This window comes from Pipistrellus kuhlii, unplaced genomic scaffold (genome assembly GCF_014108245.1).
Source record: "Pipistrellus kuhlii isolate mPipKuh1 unplaced genomic scaffold, mPipKuh1.p scaffold_m20_p_2, whole genome shotgun sequence".
NCBI classification, from domain to species: domain Eukaryota; kingdom Metazoa; phylum Chordata; class Mammalia; order Chiroptera; family Vespertilionidae; genus Pipistrellus; species Pipistrellus kuhlii.
Window position 1 is genome coordinate 26362439 of NW_023425515.1, and position 26124 is coordinate 26388562.

At 41.4% G+C, this 26124-nt stretch overlaps 1 protein-coding gene and 1 non-coding gene across 2 annotated transcripts in view; both read right to left on the reverse strand.

The window, feature by feature from the left end:
• SLC7A14 (solute carrier family 7 member 14) overlaps positions 1-26124 on the reverse strand; it is a 94667-nt gene that overhangs the window by 35786 nt on the left and 32757 nt on the right. The window contains exon 2 of the mRNA XM_045583666.1: positions 10850-11306. Within this exon, the coding sequence (XP_045439622.1) occupies positions 10850-11153 (304 nt within the window). The 5' untranslated portion in view covers positions 11154-11306. The remainder of the gene's footprint in view (positions 1-10849; positions 11307-26124) is intronic.
• On the reverse strand, positions 18624-18730 carry LOC118724986. Its single transcript, XR_004989754.1, has one exon. It is a non-coding gene; the product is annotated as a U6 spliceosomal RNA (small nuclear RNA).

Genomic DNA, 26124 nt, shown 5'->3' on the forward strand with positions numbered 1-26124 from the left:
CATAAAATACCTTGTGCTGGTGGGCATGTACAGTGTGATTGATACTTCGTGGCCCATGTGCAGAAGTCGGTTTTTGGCTCTCAAAATAAATTTCAGTCGTTGTACTGTTGATATTTGGCTCTGTTTGCTGACCACTGGACTACACCCATGCAACTCACCACTTAGGCCCAAACATGTCTTTAAGCAAGTCCTCACCAAATATAGCATTTTGCTGAGATGGTGATTACCCATTTCCTTCTCATTTTCTTAAAGCATGTTTGTTCCATTTATAAATTCACAACAGGGCTAAGACAGGTCATATACATTGCTATGGTTGCTAGTACTGCTTAAATGTAGATTGGGAGTAGGGTAGAAGGAGAAATCCCAGGACCTCAGAGAGAAATGGAGAGTGAATTCTCATGGAAACATTCGTTTTCTGTGACACTGAATTCCAGATGGTGTATGATGAAGTGTCCCCATCATTGCTGACCTCCTTGAGAAGCAGGTTGCTATATGCTGAGAATCATCTATTCAGCCCCTGTCATGTGCTGTGGGACCCTGTGATTTGCACTGATGCCCTTTTCCCAGTGTTCTTGATAAGCCAAGAAAAATGTGGGTTTCTTTTACAGGGAGTAATCCATCAGGCATGTTCTCCCTGCTACTGTCTCTTCTCTCCTAGCAACCTGGGCCACTCACCTGTCAGTGAAGCCTGGGCAATTTTTACAAATGCATCTGGGACTGCCTATGTTTCTTTGTGTCTGAGAAGAGACAATTTTTTTTTCTGCCAAAGCAGGCCCCAGGTGGACAGTGAGAGCCTGGGTTTAGGGGATGGACAGTATCATTAATCAGGGATCATATGACACAATTAGTTACTGAACCTGACAGGGCTCCAATTAAAGATGCGCAGTGAACAGAGAACTTGAAAGTTCCAAACCACAGTGCCAATATATCCGAATAGAAACAGGAAGGGCAGAAGCTGTCCACGTAACAGAGAAGTAATCCCTCACACGGGTCAAGGAAGTTTAATTATTTGCTGATTAAATATGACTAGACTGTACTTTCTTCTCTGAATCTCCCTCTTCTATAAAAATTGTTTAGAGGTTATTGGAGGCCTGATGTCTGTTTCCATAATTGTTTCTATAACATGATGAATTCAAGTATTATATTATCTGGTGATGTTATTGCTAATTGTCATCATTAGTGTACATTACTTTACTTTTTAAAGAACTGTATCATTTGTGAAAATGGTAATAATAATAATGCTCATGTGGTTGCTTGCCCGTAAAGAATCCACAGGGTTAGCTGTTCCCTGAGGCCACATTCTCATCTTGTTCCCTCTTCATTGCTGAGGTGGCAGAGGAGCTGGGACTGCCCTTTATTCTGTTCTTAACATTTTTATGTAGATGATGTTAGGCTAGCACCAAAGGCAGTCTTGGAGGGGAAAAGACATTACAAAAGAGAAAGGAAAAATCATGTTTTTGGGGGTCTACTTGTGCTCAGCTCTCATCTGATGCTCAGGTAAGCAGTGAGGGAATGCTGAGGCCTCTATCTGAAGTTCCTCTTTGCTGTAGGAGAGGCAATGAGGCATCATGGGAGTAACATAGCCTCCAAAGAGAGATTCAGAGAGAGGGTATGACAATTATAGAGAATACACGCAGATCACGTTGCCCAGTGCCTGGTACACAGTATGTACTTAATAAATGGCAACAAAAATTACTACTGTGGCCTTGAGCAAGCCATGCAAGTCACTGAGCCCTAATTTCATGTGGAAATGGTGATGGAGACTCCTACTGACATGCCATACCATGGCACATCTGCAATTTTGGGAAGCTCTAGGTCAAATGAATTTCCCAAGTCAAACAAGTAGTAAATGGCAAGCAGGGCTTGAAGATCAGGTACTAATTACGATATCGGGTTGATTGTGTGTGTGTGTGTGTGTGTGTGTGTGTGTGTGTGTGTGTGTTGGTTTGGGAGTGAGTTGAGACATTGGGTCTTTCTTTACAATTCTCCTCCCCAAATTCTTCATTTTGCAGAAGGAAAAATTAAGGTAAAGAGATGTGAATGACTTGCCCTGAGCTGCTGTAGGACAGAGCTGGGACTAGATCTCAGGTGTCCTGACTTGTGACCTAGGCCCTGTTATCTCTTGCTGTGATCATAATCATGGCAGGTGTGCCTGTCTTATTTCTTTGCATTGATGCCACGCTCTTTGTCTCAGAGTTCTTTCCTGTATTCTTCAGCACCTTTGCCACACTGAGCCCAGAGCAGGTGGCCAGTAATTCCCACAGCCATGCTAGGTGCTCTTGGTATACACTGTCCACCCTGCTAAGAGCTGCAGAAGTTGTAAAAGGAGCCCAGGTTCTCCTGGTTGACTGGAGGAAACTCATTTTCACAATAAGCGATTTTAGAAACTGGCAAGTTTCTATTACAATGTGCTCACCTTCTCTGAACTGGTAATTGACATCCTTCCTACAAGGCTGTCAATCAGCCCTGGAGAGAAGAGCTATATGCACTTCACAACACCCTTCTCACTGCTGATAGGTACCAGAAAGGTACTGAACTTAGAAGTAATTTCCATGACCTCGGTTATAGAAGTTTTGAGCTAAAAAAGTGTTCTCCTAAGCAATAGAATACAGTGAGCAACAGGATCTTTTGAAATTCTAATAAGAGGGAAGGTTTTCTTGACTCATTTGATTCCCTTTGGTGAGTTTTTGAATTCTGAAGCAGCATGGGCTTATAATTTTTGGAGCTAGGCAGAATTCAATTTAGACTTGGCCTTTGACACTGACTACCTGATGGCCTTGAATGAGCCACCTAATCTCTCTGAGCCTTAGTTTTCACATCTGCAAGGTGAGAATAATAATGGCACATATTTTCCAGGCCCCGAGCAGTGGCTGTCAGGCTGGGAGCGGCCAGGCCCGGAGCAGCCGGGTCTGGTGCGGCCAGGCCCGGAGCAGCGGCTGCCGGGCTGGGAGCGGCCAGGCCCAGAGCAGCCGGGTCGGGTGCGGCCAGGCCCGGAGCAGCGGCTGCCGGGCTGGGAGCGGCCAGGCCCGGAGCAGCCGGGTCGGGTGCGGCCAGGCCCGGAGCAGTGGCTGCCGGTCTGGGAGCGACCAGGCCTGGAGTAGCGGCTGCCGGGCTGGGAGCGGCCAGGCTCGGAGCAGCCGGGTCTGGTGCGGCCAGGCCTGGAGCAGCAGCTGCCAGGCTGGGAGCGGCCAGGCCCGGAGTGGCCGGGCCCGGAGCAGCCAGGTCCAGAGCAACTAGGTCGGGAGCGGCGGTGACCAGACCCGGAGCAGCTGGTTGTGGAACGAACCAGAGCAACAGAGGCCAGTCCCGGAGCAGCCAGGCCTGGAACAGCTCGCTCCTCGCCTGCCCCTGCCCCACAGCTGCCTCTCAGACATGGCTGGAAACTTTTGTGGGAACTTGAGGGTCTGCTGAATCAAGTGATGAAGGCTTAGATCTGGATGTGTTGAGTTAGTATAGGGCTGGGGTGTTGATCTGTGAGTGCCTTGGGTGGGGCCTGGATGAGGCTGGTTGACCTATTTGGAAATGTCTTTTGTGTGAAATGTATCATTGGGCATGTGGTGGTATTATTGATATGAGAAAATGCTAAGTAACTGATTTACTATCTGAAAAGGGATTTACTATCAGGGAAAGGGAGGGAGGAAGAAACTGAACATAAACTGCACCTATGGATTAGGACAATGGGGGATGGGGAGGGGGCGGAGGGTGGGGTGGGAACCTGGTGGAGGGGGAAGAAATGAGGAACCTTTGTAACAATATGAACAATAAAGATTGATTTAAAAAAAAATAATGGCACATATTTTGTAGGATTTGTATGCACCTGGTGTTCAGCTAGTGCCAGGCACACTATAAGTCCTCAACGATTTAGCCATTATGATTTGCCATAGAATGAAAACACTTATTTCTAGCTAGCAGGGAGGGTGGGAGGATTAAATAAAGTGATGTATGCACAGTAGTATTTACCTAATAATAGTAAAAACAATAGTAATAATAACAATGCCAACATTTATTGAGTGTTAATAAATTATGACCTAAAGACTTTACAAACATCAGGAATAGCTGGTATGATTAGTAAGAGTTCAACAAGAAGCTGTTTTATTTGGACACGATTTTGGAGTTCCTGTCTTCCAGAGGCTTGAAGACTGGCATGCATTCGTTTTCCTTTGCACTTCCTCCCCACCCTCTCAATGTTTCTGTCTCTTCCACCTCCCAGTATGGTTAAGAACAATTCTTAGATATGTTTTGGGGAACCAATCAATGTAAATTTGTGAAATTAATAATAAAAGGCTGCTAAAAGACCAACCTTCCTGATGTTCACCTCTTACATCTGATTTCAATTTCATGAGGAGAAAATTGCTGGAAAACAAATCAGTTGCACTAAAAAGGAGATGTTGATAGGAAGCCAGGAAGGCTGGTCAACAACCTTAATTGCTTTAACCTTTAGTTGAGATATTGTTAGCTGAAGCGGCCTCCACCTTGTTTTGTCCCATGTAAGTTTCTGTTATTTCGTGCCTAACAGCTACATGTAAATTTCTATTTATGTTGCCTAAGATGTTTTCCCCAAAGCCTCAATAAAAGGGGATGGCAGGGCCAGAGCAGGAGTAGTTCTCCCACTAGAATTGGACTACCGCCTGGCCCCCCGTATCGCCAAGTTGAATTTCTTCAAGTCTCAAGTCTCTTCATTTGTGTGCGGTCCTTCTCCAGAACCTTAACCCTGAATTGGAACTCTTTCTACACGGGCCATGAGAGAGATTTCTATAGGAAATGGTTGATTCTTTAAAACAAAATAAGGAAACTCACAAGACCCACTTAAATAGAATCTTTAGAAATCTTCTTCAGTCATGAAAAATCCAACCTGAGATGAATACTGAAATGGGAAAACTCTGCGTAAGCTTTGTGAATATCCCCAGAGCCAGCCCAAGGAGGAGGTTGGGAAAGGCAACTGCTTGAGAGGGCTTTGCTCCCCTTATCACCTCCCTAGGGATTCAGTTACCATGGGCTCACCTGATGAAGAATCAGAGAGCAAAATGAAAATGGCAGGAAATATGAATTATAAACCCTTGTGCTAAACTAGGGGTGTCGAACTCAATCAGAGAAGGGGCCAAAATCTAAAATCCAGCCTAAATCGCGGGCTGAATGGTTTACTGAACAGTCATAAACTGTCATTGTGATGGAAACGCAGCGGAGTGCAGTGATGACAGTGTGCGGGCCACATTGCAAGGCCTGGCGGGACGGATTTGGCCCGCGGGCCGTGTGTTTGACACATGTGTGCTAAACCATAAACTAAGAGTGCCAAAAAAATACTACTTGGTGTGATTATCATTGTCTTTTAGACCCTCTCATTGATTGCAATTTATTAATCCACATCTAATGATAAATATTGGCTTAAAGATCTCAGAGGCAGCTTGCTGAAACAGAAGGCCGTGGGTTTTGGAGTCCTACAGACTGAGATTTCAGTTCTGGCTCTGCAATGAAATATCTGCCGGCCTCTCAGGAAATTACTTTAACCTCTGACCCTTTGGCTCCTCATCTGAGAGCAGAATTAAAATTACCCTCCATTCACTGGGTTGAGGACATCAAAATAGGTGCTACATGAAAGTACCACACACAGGTTAGTTTACTCTCTTTCAAAGTGTTCTGTGAGGATCCTCTATTCTAGAGTTTTCTGTTTCTGTGTTCATTTTCTACCACCAGAATGGTGGTGTAAATCTGTTACTCTAATGTCGTTGTTTCAAAAGCATTCTTATTTAATTTGTGTCTTTTTTTCAGCTAGAAATAGCATTCTATTCATTTTCCCTCAGGCTCATCCACTCAGGCTCAAATCCTCTCTGTCCTAAGCTTCTTTTCCTCCACTGTTAGGGCCTAGTGCTTCATAATCTCTTGCCTGTTCCATACAATATGCATATGACCAGTTTCTTCTCCACCTCTCTTCTCTCCACACTGCTACTAAAGTACAGATCTGGTCACACCACTGAGCTTCTCAGTGCCTACAGAATGATATCTAATCTTGGCTTGGCCCCCAAATTCTTCCTCTAAGAACCTGTTTTGTTTAGTAAATTATCTGGGTGGACTGTTCTGTTTGGGAGACAATAGTCTTTGAAAAATGGCCAGGATGAACTTGGAGGGAGATAGAGATAAGCAAACTTCTCTGGATAAGATATGGACAAGAGTCTTAGGGCTTGGCAGGAAGCAGGCTAAGGAGTTTGAGGGAGAGAGGCTGCCCATCCATGGGGCTGGAGGCAGGAGCCAAGAAGAGAGGGTTGGTGGAATTGTTATGTCCTATATTCAATTATAAGCTTGCTGTCTGCTGGAATGGATTGCATTATATCTCCCATCTCTGGCCCAAACTTCCAATAAAATCCACTGTATATACAACTTTGCTTCATAATACATGGGGGAGGAAGAGTTGGGGTGTCATGTAGTTGGATAAAGAGGTAGAAAGGGTTATCAGGAAGTGAAATGCAGAGTGGAGACAGACATTCCATGAAAACAAAGATTTGGGGCTTGTAAAACTGGGAGAAAAGTAAGACTCACAACTCCATAGTTTTATTGAAAGGGCTATAGATTTTCTTGTGCATTACTGGGCATCAGAACCAATTTTACTTAAATATTTTAGGACAAATTGACCTCAGCAAACTGGAAGGCTTAGGGTTATGCATCCATTATAAATCTGGCATGACACTACTTTTCCTTTCTTTCCCCATCAAAGGATCATCTGAAATACTGGGGTTGGCAATATACATAATGAGAAGATTACATTTCTCAGCCTCACTTTCTATGGCGAAGTGTCCAGGTTTTAGCCAAGGTAAGTAGTAGTTACAGGACAAAATTTATCAGAAAGATTCTTATAAAGGGGACAGAAATGTGAGAAGTGACCTGGCCCAACTTTCTGTTCTCCTTTCTGGAACTCAGACATACTGACTGGAGCTCTAGTCTGTGTTGAATTTTGAGGGCACTCAGAGAATGGAAGCCGAGCATCTGGATGGTAGAGCAGAAGGATCAAACAGTCTGAGTCCCTGGGACTGTGGGGCCACACCAGCAGCTTTCCTTCGGATTTCTTTTACATAAAAGATAAGGGAAATTATCTCTAATTTTTAGTTCTCCACTGTATGCAATTAAACCTAATCTGAATCTGCTAATACAGTAGCGGAATAGCAAAGTGATTAAGGGGTGGGCTCAGGCTACTTTCACTGTTCCTTGCTCTGCCACCTCCTAAGCAGTAGTCTTAAACAAGTTACCAAACTTTTCAGAAGCCTCCATTTTTCATCTATAATGGAGGATAATAACACCATTATCACATGGGGATTTTGTGAGAATTAAATAAAATAATGTGCTAAGTACTTAGAACTCTTTTGGTATGCAGTAAGTGCTCAATAAATGGTAGCTGTTGCTGCTACTGTTACAGTTATTAGTACCGTTATGACATGGTTACTTGTCAGGTTTGGTGTTCATTCCATCAATAAGCTATGGGTCCTCTAGGGTAGACATAATTTCTTATTAATTTTTGGTAGTTCCCTAGGGCTGGTATATGATGGATACCCAAAACATCTTTATTGAATTCTTTTTCTATTTTTGCCAACTGTTTCTTATGATAAAAATTAGTGGTTTTCTGCATTGGGATGGGGACCAATGCTGTGAATGCATACTGTTCATTTAATCTCTACCAAAAACATTTGAGATAGCTTGAAGGGTTATTGTAGCAAATGCATGAATTTAGGGGGCAATTATATCTACATTCTGCTCGAGGTTTAATTTTAATAATATGAAAAAAGAACTGGAAATAAAGCTGACCACCCCTTTCCCCAGTCCATGTTTCAGAAAAAAAAAAATTATTCAAATGATTTAAATTCATAGTCATGGTTGAAAGACACTGTTGGCACAACAAATTTGAATCTAGCTTTCTGTTATTAAATTTCAATTTCTTCATATGTAAAACTGGAGATGATAAAACCTACCTTGAAGAGATATTATAAGTTTTAAATGTGATAATATAGTTTTTCAGGTGAATGGAAATGAAAAAAAGCTGGGGTAGCAATATTTATATCTGACAAATGAGATCTCAAAGTGAAGGAAATAACGAGATAAGGAAGGCCACTTCGTAATACTAAAGGGAGCAATCCAATAAGAAGAAATAACTCTGGTAAATTTATACACACTCAATACAGGAGCACCCAAATACATAAAAACAAAAAGAAAACAAACAAACAAACAAACAAAAAACTCCTGGAAGATATCAAGGGAGAAAGTGACAGCAATACAATCATAGTAATAGACTTCAATACCCCACTATCACCATTGGACAAATCATCTAAACAAAAAAGTCAACAAAGAAACATCAATCCTAAATGATTCACTAGACCAGATAAAATTGACATCTTCAGAACATTTCACCCAAAGCTACAGAATATATATTCTTCTCAAGTGAACATGGGCCATTTTCAAAGATAGACCATATATTGGATCATAGGCAAAGTCTCTTCAAATTCAAGAAGATAGAAATCCTATGAAGCATCTTCTCAGATCACAATGGCATAAAACTAGAAATCTACTACAATAAAACAATCCAAAAAAATCAAACATATGGAGACTAAATAGCATGCTATGGAACAATGACTGGGTTACCAGAGAGATCAGAGAAGAAATTAAAAAAAAAATCATGCCAATAAAAGACAATGAAAACACAACAATCCAAAATCTATGAGAAACAGCAAAAACAGTCTTGAGAGAGAAGTTCATAGCTCTACAAATCTACTACAAGAAACAAGAAACAATGGTAATAAATTACCTAACCTTACAACTCAAAGAGTTAGAAAGAGAGTGTAAGCAGAAGAAATGAAATACTAAAGATCAGAGCAGAGATAAATGACATAGAGACCAAAATCATAATACAAAAGATCAACAAAACCAAGAGCTGGTTCTTTGAAAGGATAAACAACCTTGATGAACCTCTAGTCAGACTCACCAAGAAGCAAAGAGAGAGGACCCAAATAAACAAAATTAGAAATGAAAGAGGAGAAATGACAACAGACCCCACCAAAATACAAAGGATTGTTAAAAAATACTATTAACAACTCTATTCCAACAAACTGGACAACCTGGAGGAAATGAACATATTCCTAGAAAAATACAACCTTCCAAAATTCAATAAGGAAGAATCTAAAAATCTCAATAGGCCAATAACTATAGAAGAAATTGAAGCAGTCATCAAAAAGCTTCCAGCAAACAAAAGCCTGGGGCCAGATGGCTTCACAGGGGAGTTTTACCAAACATTCAAGGAAGAACTAAAACCTATCCTCCTCAGACTATTAAAAAAAAAAGTTCAAAATGAAGGAACGCTTCCAAGTTCATTCTATGAAACCAGCATCACCCTAATACCAAAACCAGATAAAGACAACACAATGACAGAGAATTACAGGCCAGTATTCCTCATGAACACAGATGCCAAAATCCTCAACAAAATTCTAACAAATTGAATCCAGCAGTACATCAGAAAGATCATACATTATGACCAAGTAGGATTTATCCCAGGAATGCAAGGATGGTACAATATCTGCAAATCAATAAACATGATATATAACAAGCAAATTGAGAGATAAAAGTCACATAGTAATATCAATTGATGCAGAAAAAGCATTTGACAAAATCTAACACTCTTTCTTGATAAAAATTCTCTACTGGTAGGAATAAAAGGATCATACCTCAACATAATAAAAGCCATATATGTTAAACCCACAGCCAACATCATACTCAATGGGCAAAAACTAAAACCATTTCCCCTAAGAATAGGAACAAGACAGGGATGACCGCTCTCACCACTCCTGTTCAACATAGTACTGGAAGTATTAGCCATTGCAATTAGACAAGAAGAAGAAATAAAAGGCATCCAAATTGGAAAAAAAGAAGTAAAGCTGTCCTTATTTGCAGATGACATGATATTGTACATAAAAAACCTGAAAGACTCCATCAAAAAATTATTAGATTTAATAAACGAATTTGTGAGTCTCCCAATGGCTTTGTATTTCTAGCCTGGTTTTCTCCTGCTTGGGAGTCATAGTACCAAGTGTGAGGTTCATCAAATCCTAATCATATCAGATTTACTGACTTATTTTGCCACTCTTCCTATACTTTGTTTATAACGTATATCCTAGCTGAATTCACTTCCCTCTCCTATAAAAGGTCCAACATCTCTTCCAAATGGACATGACAGGGAATAAAAAATTGGGAGATGGTTTGGCACCAGAACAACTATTTGTATCAAAAAGCAGTGGAGCTGAAACCAGTTTGGCTCAGTGGATAGAGCATCAGCCTGCGGACTGAAAGGTCCCAGGTTCGACTCGGTCAAGGGCATGTACCTTGGTTGAGGGCACATCCCCAGTAGGAGGCAGCTGATCTGTGTTTCTCTCTCATCGATATTTCTAACTTTGTATTTCTCTCCCTTCCTCTTTGTAAAAAATCAATAAAATATATATATTTTTTAAAAAAAGCCAAAATCGGTTTGGCTCAGTGGATAGTCGGCCTGCAGACTGAAAGGTCCCAGGTTCAGGCACAGTAGGGGGTGTGCAAGAGGCAGCTGGTCGATGTTTCTCTCTCATCGATGTTTCTAGCTCTCTATCACTCTCCCTTCCTCTATGTAAAAAATCAATTAAAAAAAAATCAGTGGAAAGGGTAGTTATTACATTTGAACCAAAACTTTTCTCTGAACTCCTGGCAGTCCAGGCACAAAGGAAGCATGAAGACCACTCCTCTGTCATTTCCTACATCTCACCACTAAATACTCTAGAATCGTGGGATGAACTGTCATAGGTCTGCAAGCATGCTTTCCACAGGCCTTTTGTTTCATGAAGTCCCTTACCTGATAATATGGACGCAACAGCTGCAATGATGAAGGACACAATGACACCAGGTCCTGCCATTTCCTTGGCCACCAGGCCAGAAACCACGTACATCCCTGTGCCCACACAGCTGCCAACGCCAAGTGAGATGAGGTCCACGGTGGTGAGCACCTGGGCTAGCTTGGTACCATGTGCTGTGGTGCCCCCTGTTCCCTCCAGCATGGACTCCACTGGTTTGGTGCGCAGGATCCTGGAGTGCATGGCATACCAGGAAGCTCCCCACTGTACCCGCCGGGGGTCCAGGGCGGCGAGGAAGCCACTCATCCTGAGTAGTAGGGGTTCTGGTGAAAGTCAACCGATGGAAGAGGGCTTTGGAAGCCTTAGTGGCTGCTTTTGGAAGTCATTTAGTGCACAGGGATCTTCTTTTTAGAAAAGGTCCAGTGGGACCCAAAGCAGCCTTTTCCTGGGCATGAATGTCTGCAGGAAGAACACAAGAAAAGAGAAGATGAGACTCAGTGGGAAATAAGCCATGGCTTGGAGGCATGGTTGGAGGTCCATATACTATGTACGCTGTGAGAGCTGGCCTATCCTGTGTACTCATATGTAGGAAGACTTCATTCCCCCTTGTATCCCCTTCAATCCTGAATGACAGTCTGTAGTCTGCACTGTGTTGCCCAGTTGTTTGGAAGATCATGATTTGAGTCAGGCACTGCCACTTACTCCTCTGGGACCTTGTGTAAGTTGCTTCACTTTTCTGTACTCGAGTTTCAACTGTACAAGGTGGATAATAAAGTCTGCCTAGCGATTATGTGAAGATTAAGGTAGAGCATGTCTAAACCAAGCTTAAGACAATGCTTGGCACATGAAATGTGCTCCTTTGTTCAAACGTTAAGTATTTTTTCCCTTCTTGGCTTAGCCAAGACTTGGTCTGTGATTTTGGGGCATATCCTTTGGGGGCACAATATCCTCATTTTTTTTTTTTTTTTTTACATAAGGATGTAAAATTAGACCTATGACTCTCGAGAGGGCCAGTGCCATTCCATGGGGTTGTTTTGGAACCTTTCTTTCAAATATAAAATAAAATAAAATAAAATAAAATAAAATAAAATAAAATAAAATAAAATAAAAATGTTTCTTGTGTTGTACACACTCAAATATATTTCTTAAGGAGCACATATTAGTCTAATAACCAGGAAAATACTAATAAAGACAAATCAAGTTTAGTAAAACATTTCACAATTATTCTGTTTTAACATTATGAATGAGTATGGTTCTAATTTATCCATCCTTATTCATACAGACAATGTATGAATTAAAGTAACCAATAGTTCCACTATTACAGATGAACACCATAATCCAAGTTTTCACTTGACCAAGTGAAAAATGTTTTGAACACTGTTTTGCTCTCAAAGACTAAGGATGGGGAAGCAGTCCTGGAATTTGATGGTGGGCCCCACAGATGCTAAATGTGTCGGAATATCTCATCAGGCATGCTTGTAGATGAAAATTCCGATTATGGTGATCTGAATCTAAAATATAACTTTGTTTTACATATAAACACATGAGATTTTGGGGGAAGGCCACTTTTAATATACAAGTTCATTGAAATTTTCAGGAAGGCAACTATAGAATAAATTGAAGGAAGATCATAATTTCTTTAGTTTGGGGAATTTAAGAGTTCTTCACCATTTCAGAACACCAGTGCCCCCTGGCAGTGTCATCATGGTATTGCCTCTCCCATGCTGCACATGTGGAATAGCCTGCCATTTGGAACTGGCCCATGTGTAGTATTTTTTCATGTGGTGCAATCATCTGACAACTTCATTTGGACATGCCTGAGTGTTTACATAGTGAAATATGTTATATACAGTCAGGTTATCTATGAATTTTGCTTTGGATATTAAAGAGGGGTGTGGCCAAACACTTACCACAAAAGTGAGGTGTTGGGTCTGATAAAACTATTGTATTAGATGATTTCAAAAGTGTTGTCAAGTTAGGTAATGCAAAGATTATATGAAGCTATTTTTCTTGGAAGCCAGAAGTGGTATAAAATCCTATAAAGAAAAATTTAAAGTATAGCTGAATATTGTACTGTGTTGCTAGGTCTAGGATATTTACATTTATAAGTACCAGCCCATGTAATATACTAATATTAGTGAATACTCCTTAGTACTTAATGTAACACTTGTCTGTTTCTACAGCCTTCAAACAGTACCTAATAAGGAGAATTGTGTGAAACATGGTTTACAGAAATTGGGTGATTAGCACACTGGTTAAATTTCCTCCTAGACTTGACAGTATTGCTCAATGATGTGTTTTAATTAACTTTTTAAAAATGTATTTTTATTGTTGAAAGTATTAAAGATGTTCTCCTCCCCCTCCCCCCACCCATGACCTCTTCTAGCCCATCCCTGGCCTTCACCACACTATTGTCTGTGTCCATGGGTTATGCATATATTCATATAAATTCTTTGGTTAATCTCTCCCCCGCCACCCACCTCCAATCCCTCCCTCCTCCCCCACCTTTCCTCTGCGATTCATTAGACTGTTCCATGTTTCTGTGTCTCTGGATCTATTTTGTTCATCAGTTTATTTTGTTCTTTAGATTTGTTGTGCTTCAATTCTTAGCAATACCTTATGTATCAGTACAGTTTGATAATGCTACTTTATATGCTAGAGTCATTTAAAAGCCTAGAGTGTCAGCATTCTTTTATTTATTTATTTTTTCAGATTTTTAGAAAATGTGTCACATTTATACCAGAGAAGCTGCAAGAACAACTGCTTTGCTTGCACTCTTGTGGGGAAATTCAGTATTATCTGCTTAATTTCAACTCAGCCAGCATATAATGAACATCTATTATGTGTCAAGCGTGGTGTTAGGTTTAGGGGTGTGAAGATGTAGTACCGGTTGTCATGGAGCTTCCCATCTAGAATGGGAAGTGATGGAGAGCCAGATCACAGTGCAAAGGTGGTCATATGCTTGTTTGTTTTTCTGAAAAGTCTTTTTGTTCCTATTATAAAGCATAGCATGGCTTTTTTTTTCCTGCAGAAAAATCACACGATATAAACAATGAAATTGAGTGAGGAGAGAAGGTAATACAATACACAGGTAGACAAATAGAACCAGATGGTTCCAGAGAAGAATAGGGGCTATGTTATGGGTTGAATTGTGATACCCTTAAATGAATATGTTGAGACTCTAATCCCCCATACCTCAGAATGCGACCTTACTTGGGAATAGAATCATTGCAGATGTAATTGTTTAAGATGAGGTCATCCTGGCATAAGATGGGCACCTAATCCAATTTGACTGGTGTCCTTATAAAAAAAGATTTGAACACAAAGCCACACACAGAGAGAGAACAAGATGTGAAGATGAAGATAAGGGTCAGGGTGACACATCTATAAGCCAAGGAACACCAAGGATTTCTGGAAAACCACCAGAAGTTAGGAGAGAGCCATGGAACAGATCCTTCCTCACAGCCCTGGGAAGAAACCAACCCTGCTGTCACCTGGATCTCTGACTTCCAGCCTCTAGAATGTGAGACAATAAATTCTGTTGTTCAAGCTTGTGATACTTTCTTAACAGCAGCCTTAGCAAACGAATACAGGCTACAAAGGAAATCAAACAAGTTGATAAAGAGGTGCAGAGTCTCTGCAGTCATGGCATTGGGTCTTGAGTGATGAAAAGGAACCAGTCATGCCAGGTGTCACTCTTCTTGCGGGGGGGGGGGGGGGGGTGGGGTGGGGGGAAGGGTTCACAGGGAAGAGCCAGAGTGACTGTTCTGGGAACTGAGTGAGACTTGGACAGGGGAAGGGGAGGATCTAAATGCTATGTAGAGCTTTATGTGTGTTGGCTAACATAACTGCCTTATAGATGAGGCAGTGAAGGTAGGGAGAGGTCCAGTAACTTCTCGGAAGTCACCCAGCCCATAAAGGCAGAGCAAGCACTTGGCTCTGGGGTGTCCACTTGCAGAGCTCCTGTCCTCACTCTTGGCTCTCCTGACTGAGGATCAGACTGTTGAGGGTCTCACAAACCAAGATGAGAGGCTTGAATCTAGATTCAGTGAAAAGCCATTGGAGGGGTTTATTCAGGCAAGTGACATGATGTGATGTATATTCTTTATTTTGTGTTTGTTTGTCAATCCTCATCCAAGGATATTTTTTCCATTGATTTGGAAGGAAAGGATGGGGGAAGGGAGGAGAGAGAGTGAAAGAGAAACATTGATGTGAGAGAGACACATCAGTTGGTTGCCTCCCACAGAAGCCTGGAATCAAACCCAAAACCCTTTGGTTCACAGGTTGACACTCTAACTACTAAGCAAAACTGTCCAGGGCAATATGATTTATATTCTTAAAAGGTCATTGTAGCTGCTGTGTGAAGTTAACTGAGGAATCATGTGTGATGGTAAGTTAGTCCCAGGATGTACAAAGGTGAGGGAGGTGTGCTCCTCCTGCTGAGGGAGGCTGTGGTTCTCCATCCTGGCTGCAAGGTGGAATTACCCAGAAATCTTTCACAAACACTGGTGCCTGCCCCAACCTCAGAAACCCCAACTTAACTGATCTAGATATAGGGACTTGTTAAAGCCCCTCAGATGATTCTAGCAAGGCAGAGTTGGGGTCTACTGCCCTCCACCACCAGTTGTGACTGAAGTGCTGGGTGTGGAAAACCAGATATTGCTTGTGATGATTGATTTTTATGTTTCAACCTGCCTGGGATTAGAAATACCAGTGGGTAAAATATTATTTTGGGTGTGTGTGAGGTTATCTCTGGAAGAGATTAGTGTTTGAGTTGGTAGACTAAGAAGACTGTCCTCATCAGGTATGGGTGGTTATCATTCAATCCACTGAGAACAAAAAGGCAGAGCAAGGTGAGTTCATTGGTTCTGCTTGAGTGTAAGACATCAATCTTCTCCTCTCCTTGGACATTGGTGCTCCTGGTTCCTTTCGGAGTCAGACTGGAACTTATAGCACCAGTCCCTCCTGATTCTCAGGCCTTCAGACAGGCTGAATCACAGCACCGACTTTCCTGGTTCTCCAGCTTGCAGAGAGCTAGTGGTGGGACTTCTTGGCTTCCACATCATGGGAGCCAATGCCTCTAACAAATCACCTCATCTGTATCTGTATAATCCTATTGATTCTGTTCCTCTGGAGAACCCTCACACACTGCCATTTCCCCCACGGGGCCACAAGTCGGACAGGTCCTTCCCGTTTCTCTCCCTGGGCAGGTAGCTGGGTGACTAGGCAGCTGATTTCTCCTGACAGTGATTACAGAGGCTGTGCTGCCTAGAGACACCCTCTGGGATACTTGTCCAGACCAGCCCTCATCACACACTTTCAAAAGGACACTGAGAAATGAACCAGACTTGGTGGAGAGGTGATGGTTTCTATTGACTAGACAAGAACCGTGGTGAAGAGAACTCAAGTAGAACTAAAGTAGAGAGGCGGAGGATTCCTCCCTGACTCTGTCTTTCCTTCTGAGCACTTGCTTTACTGATACAAGCACGGGCTCAGGGCATCTTCTCTTTAGGTTGGAAATCTAACCAGAGAGAACAAAAAGTACAAGGGAAAACATGCTTCTCAGTGACTATTGGCAATATCCATATTCATTACCCCCAGATTATGTTCGTCAGAGCCAGTTTTGGAAGCTCATTTCTGTAGTCTTTCCAGGATGAGTAATAAATGTGCATTGTGCTTTCTCCAGCACTTTAATTCCAGTTTCTCAAAATACTTCACAGCTTTACCTAAGGAAGGCTTATAAGGCCTCCGGGAGAAGAGAGGCATCATTGTGGTGTGTGCTGGGATGCTGGAGGGTTCAGCGGGCTCCAAGGATAATGACGGTAAGAGCAGGTTTGGGTCAGGATGAAAATAATTGCAGCTTAGAAGTTCACTGAGGTAGGATTATCGAATTAGGTTGGAGTTGGATGGAGAGGAGAGGAAAGGAGAAGAGAGGGAAGGGGGAAGGAGAGGAGCAGAGAAAAGAGAAGCAAAGAGGAATGGAGAGGAGAGAAGTGGAGAGGGAAGGGGAGGGATGGGGAGGGGAGGGAGACAGAGGATATCAAAACAATAAACAGTCCCGAATCATTCCTGCCTGATTTTGCAAGTACACTGAGGGATTACAGAAATCCCTTTATGACATTCCCTTGAGTAATTGTCCAGCCTTTGCTGAAACATCTGGAGCAGCAGGGACCCTTGGCTGGACAGTTAAGATGGCTACAGAATTCTTCTCATCAGTGTCCCCTGGTGAGGCCAGGGTACAGTTAGAGTTCAAGGTGCCTGGTTTGATGAGGCCCACCAGGTGACTGCAGGGTCAGAAGGAGCCTTCTGAGGCCCCTCCCCAGTCCTGTAACCTGGGGTCCTGTACTAACCCTCTCCCCTCCAGCCTCACTGCTTTTCCTCCTCTGGGCTGAGCTCCTGGCTCCTTCAGGACGAAATTCAGCACCCAGGTTCTCTGGGTTCAAACTCTAGCTCTACTCTTACTAGCTAAGTGACCCTGGGCAAAGCCTCGATATGTTCCAGTTTTGCCATCTATGAGATGGGATAATAAGGGTACTTAGCTCACAGGTGGTGGAAAGGAGCAAAGGAAGTAATCCGTGTGAAGCTGTCAGCTTAGTGCCCGGCACAGCCTGTGTGAGCGCTATGGGAGCGTTAGCTCAGACTACTCTGCTCTGGCACCTGACCAGGTCTCTTGGTCCCCTGCTGCTGACACCCTCTCCTGCCCCCTCCACCTCCACAGGCAGCTCTCAGAGGACCCCTGGACTGCTGCTCAGTCTTCATCCAGGGCTTTTCTTTGCCAAAACTCCCCTGAGTATCTTCTGGCTGCAGACTGAACACCATGGTACTTTCACTGCCTGGGACTTGTGCTCACCCTTCTCACGTTTGCTGAGTGGCTTTCTCCCTCCCTGTGTTATATCTAAAGGGGCATCTCAGCAGATTGGCTTGGGCCTTTGGGGGTTATATCTCCTCTCATTCTTTTATACTCTTGACTTTTCTGCCCAAGATGCACACACACCATTGGGTGGCTGGGTTCACTTATAGTCACCACTGTATCCCTATAAGCATGAACCTCTTCTGACCTTCATGCCTGTGGCTCCCTCAGCCGGAGTCTTTGACGGCAGAGGCTCTGCTGAGGTCCTTGCTTCTCTTGCTCTTCTAGTTCTTGCGAGCTTGCCCGATAAGGCTCTGTCTTTGCCTGTGTTGCCCTCACAGTGGATGTGCTGGCCTGTCAGTCACTCTGACTTTACACTGGTGGTCAGATACAGGTCAGGTGTGTGTGAATCTCAGGGTGTGCCCATCCCTAACAAAACATTCTAGCAAATTGAATTGAGATCTGTGTCCTGGCAACTCTCTTCTGTTGTTCCCTGTTTTGCTCTTAGTGTCCGTGCAATTGAGGGCTAATCTGCTTACGGGAAATGTCTTTAAGTTTTTGCAGACAGCTGACGTATCTCTTGGAATCTTATCTTTCCCAGACTAAACATCTTCAGTTCTTCAGCGACCAGCAGTGTTTTACATGTTACAGATTCTCGTCCAATCACATTCTGATTTGTACTTGCAGCTTGCAGTGTATTATGCTTGGCATTTCTGGACCATGACAGAGTGGTTGGGAAGATGTCTTGCTCTGTAAGTATGTGTGTACCTGACAAACATACAATGTTGGTGCCTGACAAATTTACTCAGATATACAATCGGCTTAAAAGCCAGGGTTTCTGATTTTCTAAATTACTGATCTCCCCAGTTATATCTTTACTAAGTATCTGATAGATCAAACCCATTTCAATTATTATTATTTTTTTAAAAAATATGGAATGCTTCACTGATTTGTGTATCATCCTTGTGCAGGGGCCATGCTAATTTTCTCTGTATTATTCCAACTTCAATATATGTGCTGCCGAAGCGAACACTCAAGTGTTTTTTGATCACCTACCATATTACTTAACAATGTAATAACTGCTAGTCCATTTATATTGTATGTGGAATCTCAGATACAGCTGCTTTGATTTGCTTGGAATGCCTTTAAAGGTGAGTTTGAATCTCTGACATCTGAGCAGCTATGCAAAAGAGATCATACCAATTCCTCGTCTTCTTCCAAGCTTGTTTTTTCTTTGATTCTACTAAGTTATTGAGTGCTTTAATCAGCTTTTGGAGTAACAAACAACCTCAAATTTCAGTAAGTCACAGCAATGACATTTATCTCTTGCCTTGACTCTGCTCCAGGCTGTGGAGTGGCTTCAGGTCTTTCTGTCAGTCTGGACTGTGAGTTGCCACATGTCTGCTCATTCTTGTTTCAGGCTGGAGAGCAGGCCCTACCTGACACTTGTGGTTCTCTCCTGGCTCAGGCCAAGAACAAGGACTGGTGGGAATGAGCAATGCCTCTTCTGCTTCTGGTGGAAGTGGCATTTCCTCAGACTTCTCATTGGCTGAAGTAAGTCAAATTACCAAGCCTGTAGTTAATGGGCTGGGTTGCATACCCCCACCCATGGAAGGCATTTTAGTCACATGGCAAAGGGCCAGGTTGTATTCTTTTCTTTCTTTTTTTTAAACATATTTTATTGATTTTTTACAGAGAGGAAGGGAGAGGGATAGAGAGCTAGAAACATCGATGAAAGAGAGACATTGATCAGCTGCCTCCTGCACACCCCCTATTGGGGATGTGCCCACAATCAAGGTACATGCCCTTGACCGAAATTGAACCTGGGACCTTTCAGTTTGCAGGCCAATGCTCTATCCACTGTGCCAAACCGGTTTCGGCTGTATTCTTTTCTTATAAAGGAGGATGTGAATAGCTGTGACCATAATATAACTCATCTCATTGAGCCCATGCTATATACTAGGCAAAGCAATTGCATTTTGTTTTGAGGCTTTTTTCTTTCTTTCTGGAATGAGTAGATGTCTATGCATCTGAGGTATAAACTTAGGGACTCTGTTGTGTTTGTTCCTGTATTTCCACACCTAATTCTTAAAGATATAAATATTGATTTTCTTTAACAACCAGTATAAATCCAAAATTCACCTGCTTCAAGCAGAACAAAACAGAAGTCATTTTATATTTATTTGCTTGAAATAAATAATTTAAAAACAACCTTAGGAGGATTGATTTTTACCTAGTCTGGGACAATATTTCTGCTTAAAAAAATATTTCCCATTCTTCTTCCTTGTTTTGTCAACACTCCAGGGATTGAGAATATCATCTGTTTATTTATTTGGCAGAAATTGTTGTGAAAACACTTTCAAGAGAATGTGTACCAGTGAGAATGTCTATTCAGTGAGAGAAGTGAGAGAAGCTTGTCCAGAGATCTGGTTATTTAGCACAGAGGTACCACGTTTCTCCTCTAGCACCGGGTCAGAAAGGCACTCACAGCCTGACCTCACCTTCCACTCTTTTCTCCCACTGACCCCAGGTCCCAGATCGCAGGGCTCTGCATGGTATCATGTGTTAGCTACTGGGGCCTCCTCTCCTCTGATTTTCTATGAAACCCTCAACTCAGTATTGAATTGCCTTGCTCAGACTGTTTCACTCGCACAGGCTAGGATCTCATTAAAACCCTCCGAATGGTTTTATACTACAAAGAAAATGAAATCCTATAGGGCACTTACTCTAGCTTATAGGGCACTACACATTATGGTGTCTACTTCATCTTCAAGTTCACCTCCCACCACCATTCCTCTTGGTTCAGCCATGATGACCTCCTTTTGGTTCTTGAAACACAGAGAGCTCTTCCTTATTTCAGGGACTTTGCACTTGTTTCCTCTACCTGGAATCTCTTGCCCCAGGTCTTGGCTCTCTCCTTCTCATGATTCTGATCTCAGCAGAAATGTCACCTCTGTGGAGGGAGACCTTCCTGTACCAGCTGAGCTAAAATTAGCCCTTGTTTTTCATTCTCCTTCCCTCATGTTCATTCTATCTATCTATCTATCTATCTATCTATCTATCTATCATCTATCTATCATCTATTTACCTACCTATCTATCTATCTGACTATTTGTCATCTACCTATCATCTATCATCTTTTATATTTTGAGTAATTGAACACCATTTGACATTAATTTATATTTTCATTGTCTGTATCCCCCTCTAGACTGTAAACTCATTGAAGGTGTGGATTTTGTCTGTGTCGTTTTTTGCTGACTCTCCAGTGATCACAGCAGGGACTGGTACACTGTAGGTAATCAACAAACATTTGTAGAAAAAACAATTTCTCCATAGCACTAAAACAGAGTAATAGGCATAAAATATTTCTTTATAAAAGATACCGTTTACAATCACAGTTTGTAATAATCCTGCTCTCTTGAGCATTATATTGCAATATAAAATGACTTTCTTTGTTAATTACTCTTTTTGTATAAAATCAAAGAAAACAGAACCTTAGAAATCATTTGATTCAAATCTCAGATTTTACAAGTGAGAAAACTATTTTCATTGAATGCTTTTATATATCCTTTTGGAAAATTAAACAGTTTCTCTAACTATAAATAAATCATCTCTCTATATTTTTATTTTTTATATTAATTAAGTCAAAGAAAAACAATTAAAAATTATAATACCATAATATTATAGTATTGAAATATTTAATATGAAATTATTAAAATTTAGTTAAGGTTAGAGTTGTAATTTTTAATGTAGACATCCCACGTAGTACTTTTTGATGTAGACATTCCATGTAGCTCCTTGGAGACCTCAAATAGTCTTTTACCCAATTAGAGTAATAAAAATCTCCTATATCACAGACTCTGACAGCCTAAGAATGTAATATGTTTTGGAAAATGGAGCTCTGCTTTGCCCTCTTCATTTCTAGCTTCAGAGTCTACTTTGAGGATGGCAACTACACAGGGTCTGGGAGCTGCAGGCCCCAGGGGTACACTCTGAATTCACAGCCCAGAGAATTCCTCTCCAGAGGCAGGTTTCTTCGACTATCATCAGGAAATCTGAAAGCGAGGAGAGCATATTTCAATGCCAACAGCCCTAAGTCACAGACGACTGCCAGATTTTACCTGGGGACTTGTAAAGGACTTTTCAACCTATAAGCTATTCAACTGAGAAGTGCTTGCTTCCAAGCTGCTGAGTTAAAAATTTTCCAGATTGCAAGTTCTTAAGTTCAAAAGTATTCCTCACAGAGCACAGTAAGATGCAACTGTTAATGCAAATACAAATAGTTAACAGAATGGAACAATAAGTCCATTATCACAAGTATTCAAAGAAATATCAAATAAAAGGAGAAATTTTCTCTTATTAATATGGCAAAGGTCAAAATAAATAAAAATACTCATTGCTGAGGAGGGGGCCAAAGAAGTAATAACGCGTACACTGATGGTGATGGGAGTGTGAACTGACATACATGTTTTTGGAAAGTAAATCTATCATGTGGAAATAATGAGGTGCAAAAAGTTTTTTCTCAAGGGCATCCTCTGCAGTTTTATTCATAGTGGCAAAAATTGGAAACAGCCTATGTGTTCAAAAATAGGAACAGAGTTAAATAAATTATAAGGCATTCAAGGAATAAAATAGTATGCAAACATTAAAATATTGTTCTAAAATAGTATTCATGTACATAAAAACTGCTCAGGATATAATCAATTAAAGCTACTACAACAATAAAGAATATAGAAGTGCGCATGAAGTATGATCCAATTTCATTCATGTGCTAAAATATTAAAAGTATGGATCTAGGTATGGTGGCATTAGGAATGATTTCTATTTTCATCTTTTTTTGTGATCGCATGTATTCCTTTAAAATCAGAAAAGGGTAATATGCAAAATTTCCCCTCCGGAGTTCTACTGACTGGGGGTTTGACCCCTTGCTATGATGTGTGCTGACCACCAGGGAGTGGTGTAGAATGAAGGAAGGCCCCAGCTGGGGCCAGGAGAGGGGAGGAAGGAAGGCCCTGATCACCAACCAGGCCTAGGGACCCTACCCATGTACAAATTTAGTGCACCAGGCCTCTGGTACTGCATAAAAAAGAGTGTTTTCCTCTGTCTTCTATGTCTGCACATCTGAGGTAGAAATATTGACTCATGTTCTTCTATGTGCCAGATGCTGCCCATATCTTATCTTGGGTAACCCTTACTGTAAAGTTGCATCACTTACAGGATGCTTACTAAGTACCAGACATGATTTTACATAATTAGTATATGTTCTTTTTACAACAACTCTGTGAGGGAAATATTACTTTTAACCACTTCCAAATTAAAGATGAGGAATATAGGGCACAGAATAGTCAAAGCATTTATTCAAAGTGACACAGCTACTAAGTGGCAGACTGAGATTTGAACCCAGGCAGTGCAGCTCCAGAGTGGTGGAACATTTAGGGCAGCCCAGTACTGCAGAATTATCTGTGATGATGAAATGTTGTGCTATCCAGTATGATAGCCATAGCCACATATGGCTATCAAGCATTGAAATGTGGCTAGTGCAACTGAATTTTAAATTTTATTTAATTTTAATTAATTTGAATTTAGATAGCCTTGTGTGGCTAGTGGCTATTATACTAGTACCAGACAACACAGCTGTCAAGTCTGTGCATAGTAACTTCCAGAATAACTTTATAATGGTGGTGGTATCCTTTTCAGGACAGGACACTGGGGGATATAGCCAAGGCTCTAAAACTAGAATGTGGACATGCCAGGATGTCAGGTTCTAAAACCACATGCTTGGTCATCAGAGCTGCACCTATCCCAGCCCCCTTCCCTACAGCCCATCTATTCTCCTGACTCTTCATCTCTTTCCAAACAGGGTCAGAAAGCATATCTTCCTTCCTCCACCCTATCAAAGTCTTTTTCCCTTCCTCTATTATTAATGCAGTAACAGTAGAACAGCATTTAGTGGCAAAACGTCATGCTACATGTGTGGGGGACGTGGCATGGCCCAGCAGAGCTTAACTGACCAAAGTAGAACAGTGTAACTTGGTAGTAGGTGGTGAACTCATTCTTAACATTCTTAAGAGCTTATCACAAACTGTTCTTTTGTTGTCTCTCTCGCTTATTCTTCCCTCCAATCTACCACAATTCTTCCATCCTTGGGAACAAAATGCATGCTGCATTAAAAAAACAGCCTTTGGTTAAAAGCATGAAAGTTTTATCTACTTCACATTTTGCTATTTTACCTGAAGTTTCCACAGCTTTTCCTATATCCCCACCCCAAACTTCTTTTAATTAGGTTCACATTAGCTAATATTATTATTAAAGAAAAAATATATAATCATTTATGGTTCGGGAGATTGTCACTGTTTCTTATGCATGGTTGTGGATAAACCAACCTTATATTAACAGCGGGTGAGCCAAGCACAGTGTCTTGTACCCAGTAAGCTCTCAACAACTATTCAATTTTAATTGATTCGCCTTTCTTCTACCTTCCTTTAGTGACTTAGAACTGTTCTGAGTAGGAAATCTCACTTTAATCATCAGGCATGAAGAGAGAAAACAGACCTCTGTTCAACAACAACAACAGAAAACCAAATTTAAAAACAGATGCACCCGGCTGAAAGCACCCAGGCAATCCTTTTTGGCATCAGAAGAGAAGAAATGCTGTTACTTTGTCAGGTAGCAGCCTGCCCATCTGATCACCAAATACTATTGCTGTCTTATCTGGAGATGAAGACTCACCAGCTCCCAGACAAAAGGAGGCAGAATCTAATGTTTCCTGGTGGAGAGGAGCATGCCATTATTTCCAGTGACCTGGAAAGCAGGAGTCTGCTGGCAAGCAGCTTGGGAAGAGGACTCTTTTAAGACACTGAAAAAATGGGGAGACAGGACATATGTTGTTGGGTCTCCTTGGTGATCCTAATTCCCCTGTGATGTACTCTGGACGTCTTGGATCTTACATGAGGTATGTAAGATCCAAGTACTTAAAAATCCAGAACATTGATGTAAATTAGTGTTCTTATTTCCACTGACTCATTTGGAGGGAATTAGTTCACAGGGTGGTATGAACAGAGAAGAGAGGCGTAAGGAGCAGGCATTTAATAATTTCTCAAAATATGATTTCTAGCATTTGTACTTATAAACAGAAATTATTTATACTCCTAAGCTACCTTCTGGAGCAATCCCACTGTCAAACCATGCAGTTCCCTGGTGTGCAATCAGAGGGGAGGCCCCTCACACTGATGGACAGCTGGCTCTAGAAGATGATATGTATGGATTAGCATTCACGTGTCCAATTTTTTTCCTCCCTAAAGTCTGGCCTTTAACTAGTATTGGTGGCAAGGGCTATAGGACCATGAATAGTACCACATGCTGGTGGACAATGCATAGATTTCCATGGTCTTTGAAGTTAGACTCCCAGGGGTTCTCAGTCCTTTAGAACCAATTGAGTCAACAGAGGAACTTCTAAAAATGACGCCAGTTTCAGTATTAAGAAATTTGTATTTAATTGATCTGAGGTGGGAACCTGACATCAGTGATGTTAAAGGGATCCCAGATGATCCCAAAATGTAGTCACTGCTGAGGTCACCTGGATGGGGCAACTAGCAACCTCAGTTTATCTCTTTTACTATAACCATCCTAGTGAGTGTGAAGTGGCACCTTATTGTGGTTTTGATTTGCATTTCCCTAATAATTAATGAGCATCTTTTCATGAGCTTATTGGTCATTTGTATATTTCCTTTGCCCATTTTAAAGATTAGGTTATTTGTCTTTTTATTGTTGATTGTAAGAGTTTTTAAAATATATATCCTGGATACTAGAGCCTTATCAGATATAAGATTTGAAAATATTTCCTCTCATTCTGTGGGCTGTCTTTTCACTTTCTTGCTGGTATCATTGTAAAGCGAAAGTGTTTAGATTTAATGTAGTCTAATTTATTAATTTTTCTTTTGTTGCTTATGCTTTTGGTGTCATCTCTAAGAAATTGTTGCTTAATCCAAGGTTACAAAGATTTATGCTTATGTTTTCTTCTGAGAGCTTTATAGTCATTATATAACTCTTACAGTGAGGTATTTGACCCATTCTGAGTTAATTTTTATATATGCTATAAGATGAGCCCAACTTCATTCTTTTGCATATGGATATCCAGTTGCCTCCATACCACTTGTTGAAAAGACTATCCTTTCTCCATGTAATTATCTTGGCACCTTTGTCAAAATCTATTGCCCATAAATGTAAGGGTTTATTTCTGGACTCCCGACTCTTCCTCTATGCTTTACTGCTCATTGGAGCAAATCTAGTATTATTAGCCCCCATCGACTGAATGCCAGTGTGCTTCCCAATATAAACAACTCATAAATATCTAGAACACCAGGCAGCAATGCTCCTGAGGGGTGTTCTAGATATTTATGAGTTGTTTATATAAAATTAATGTACATT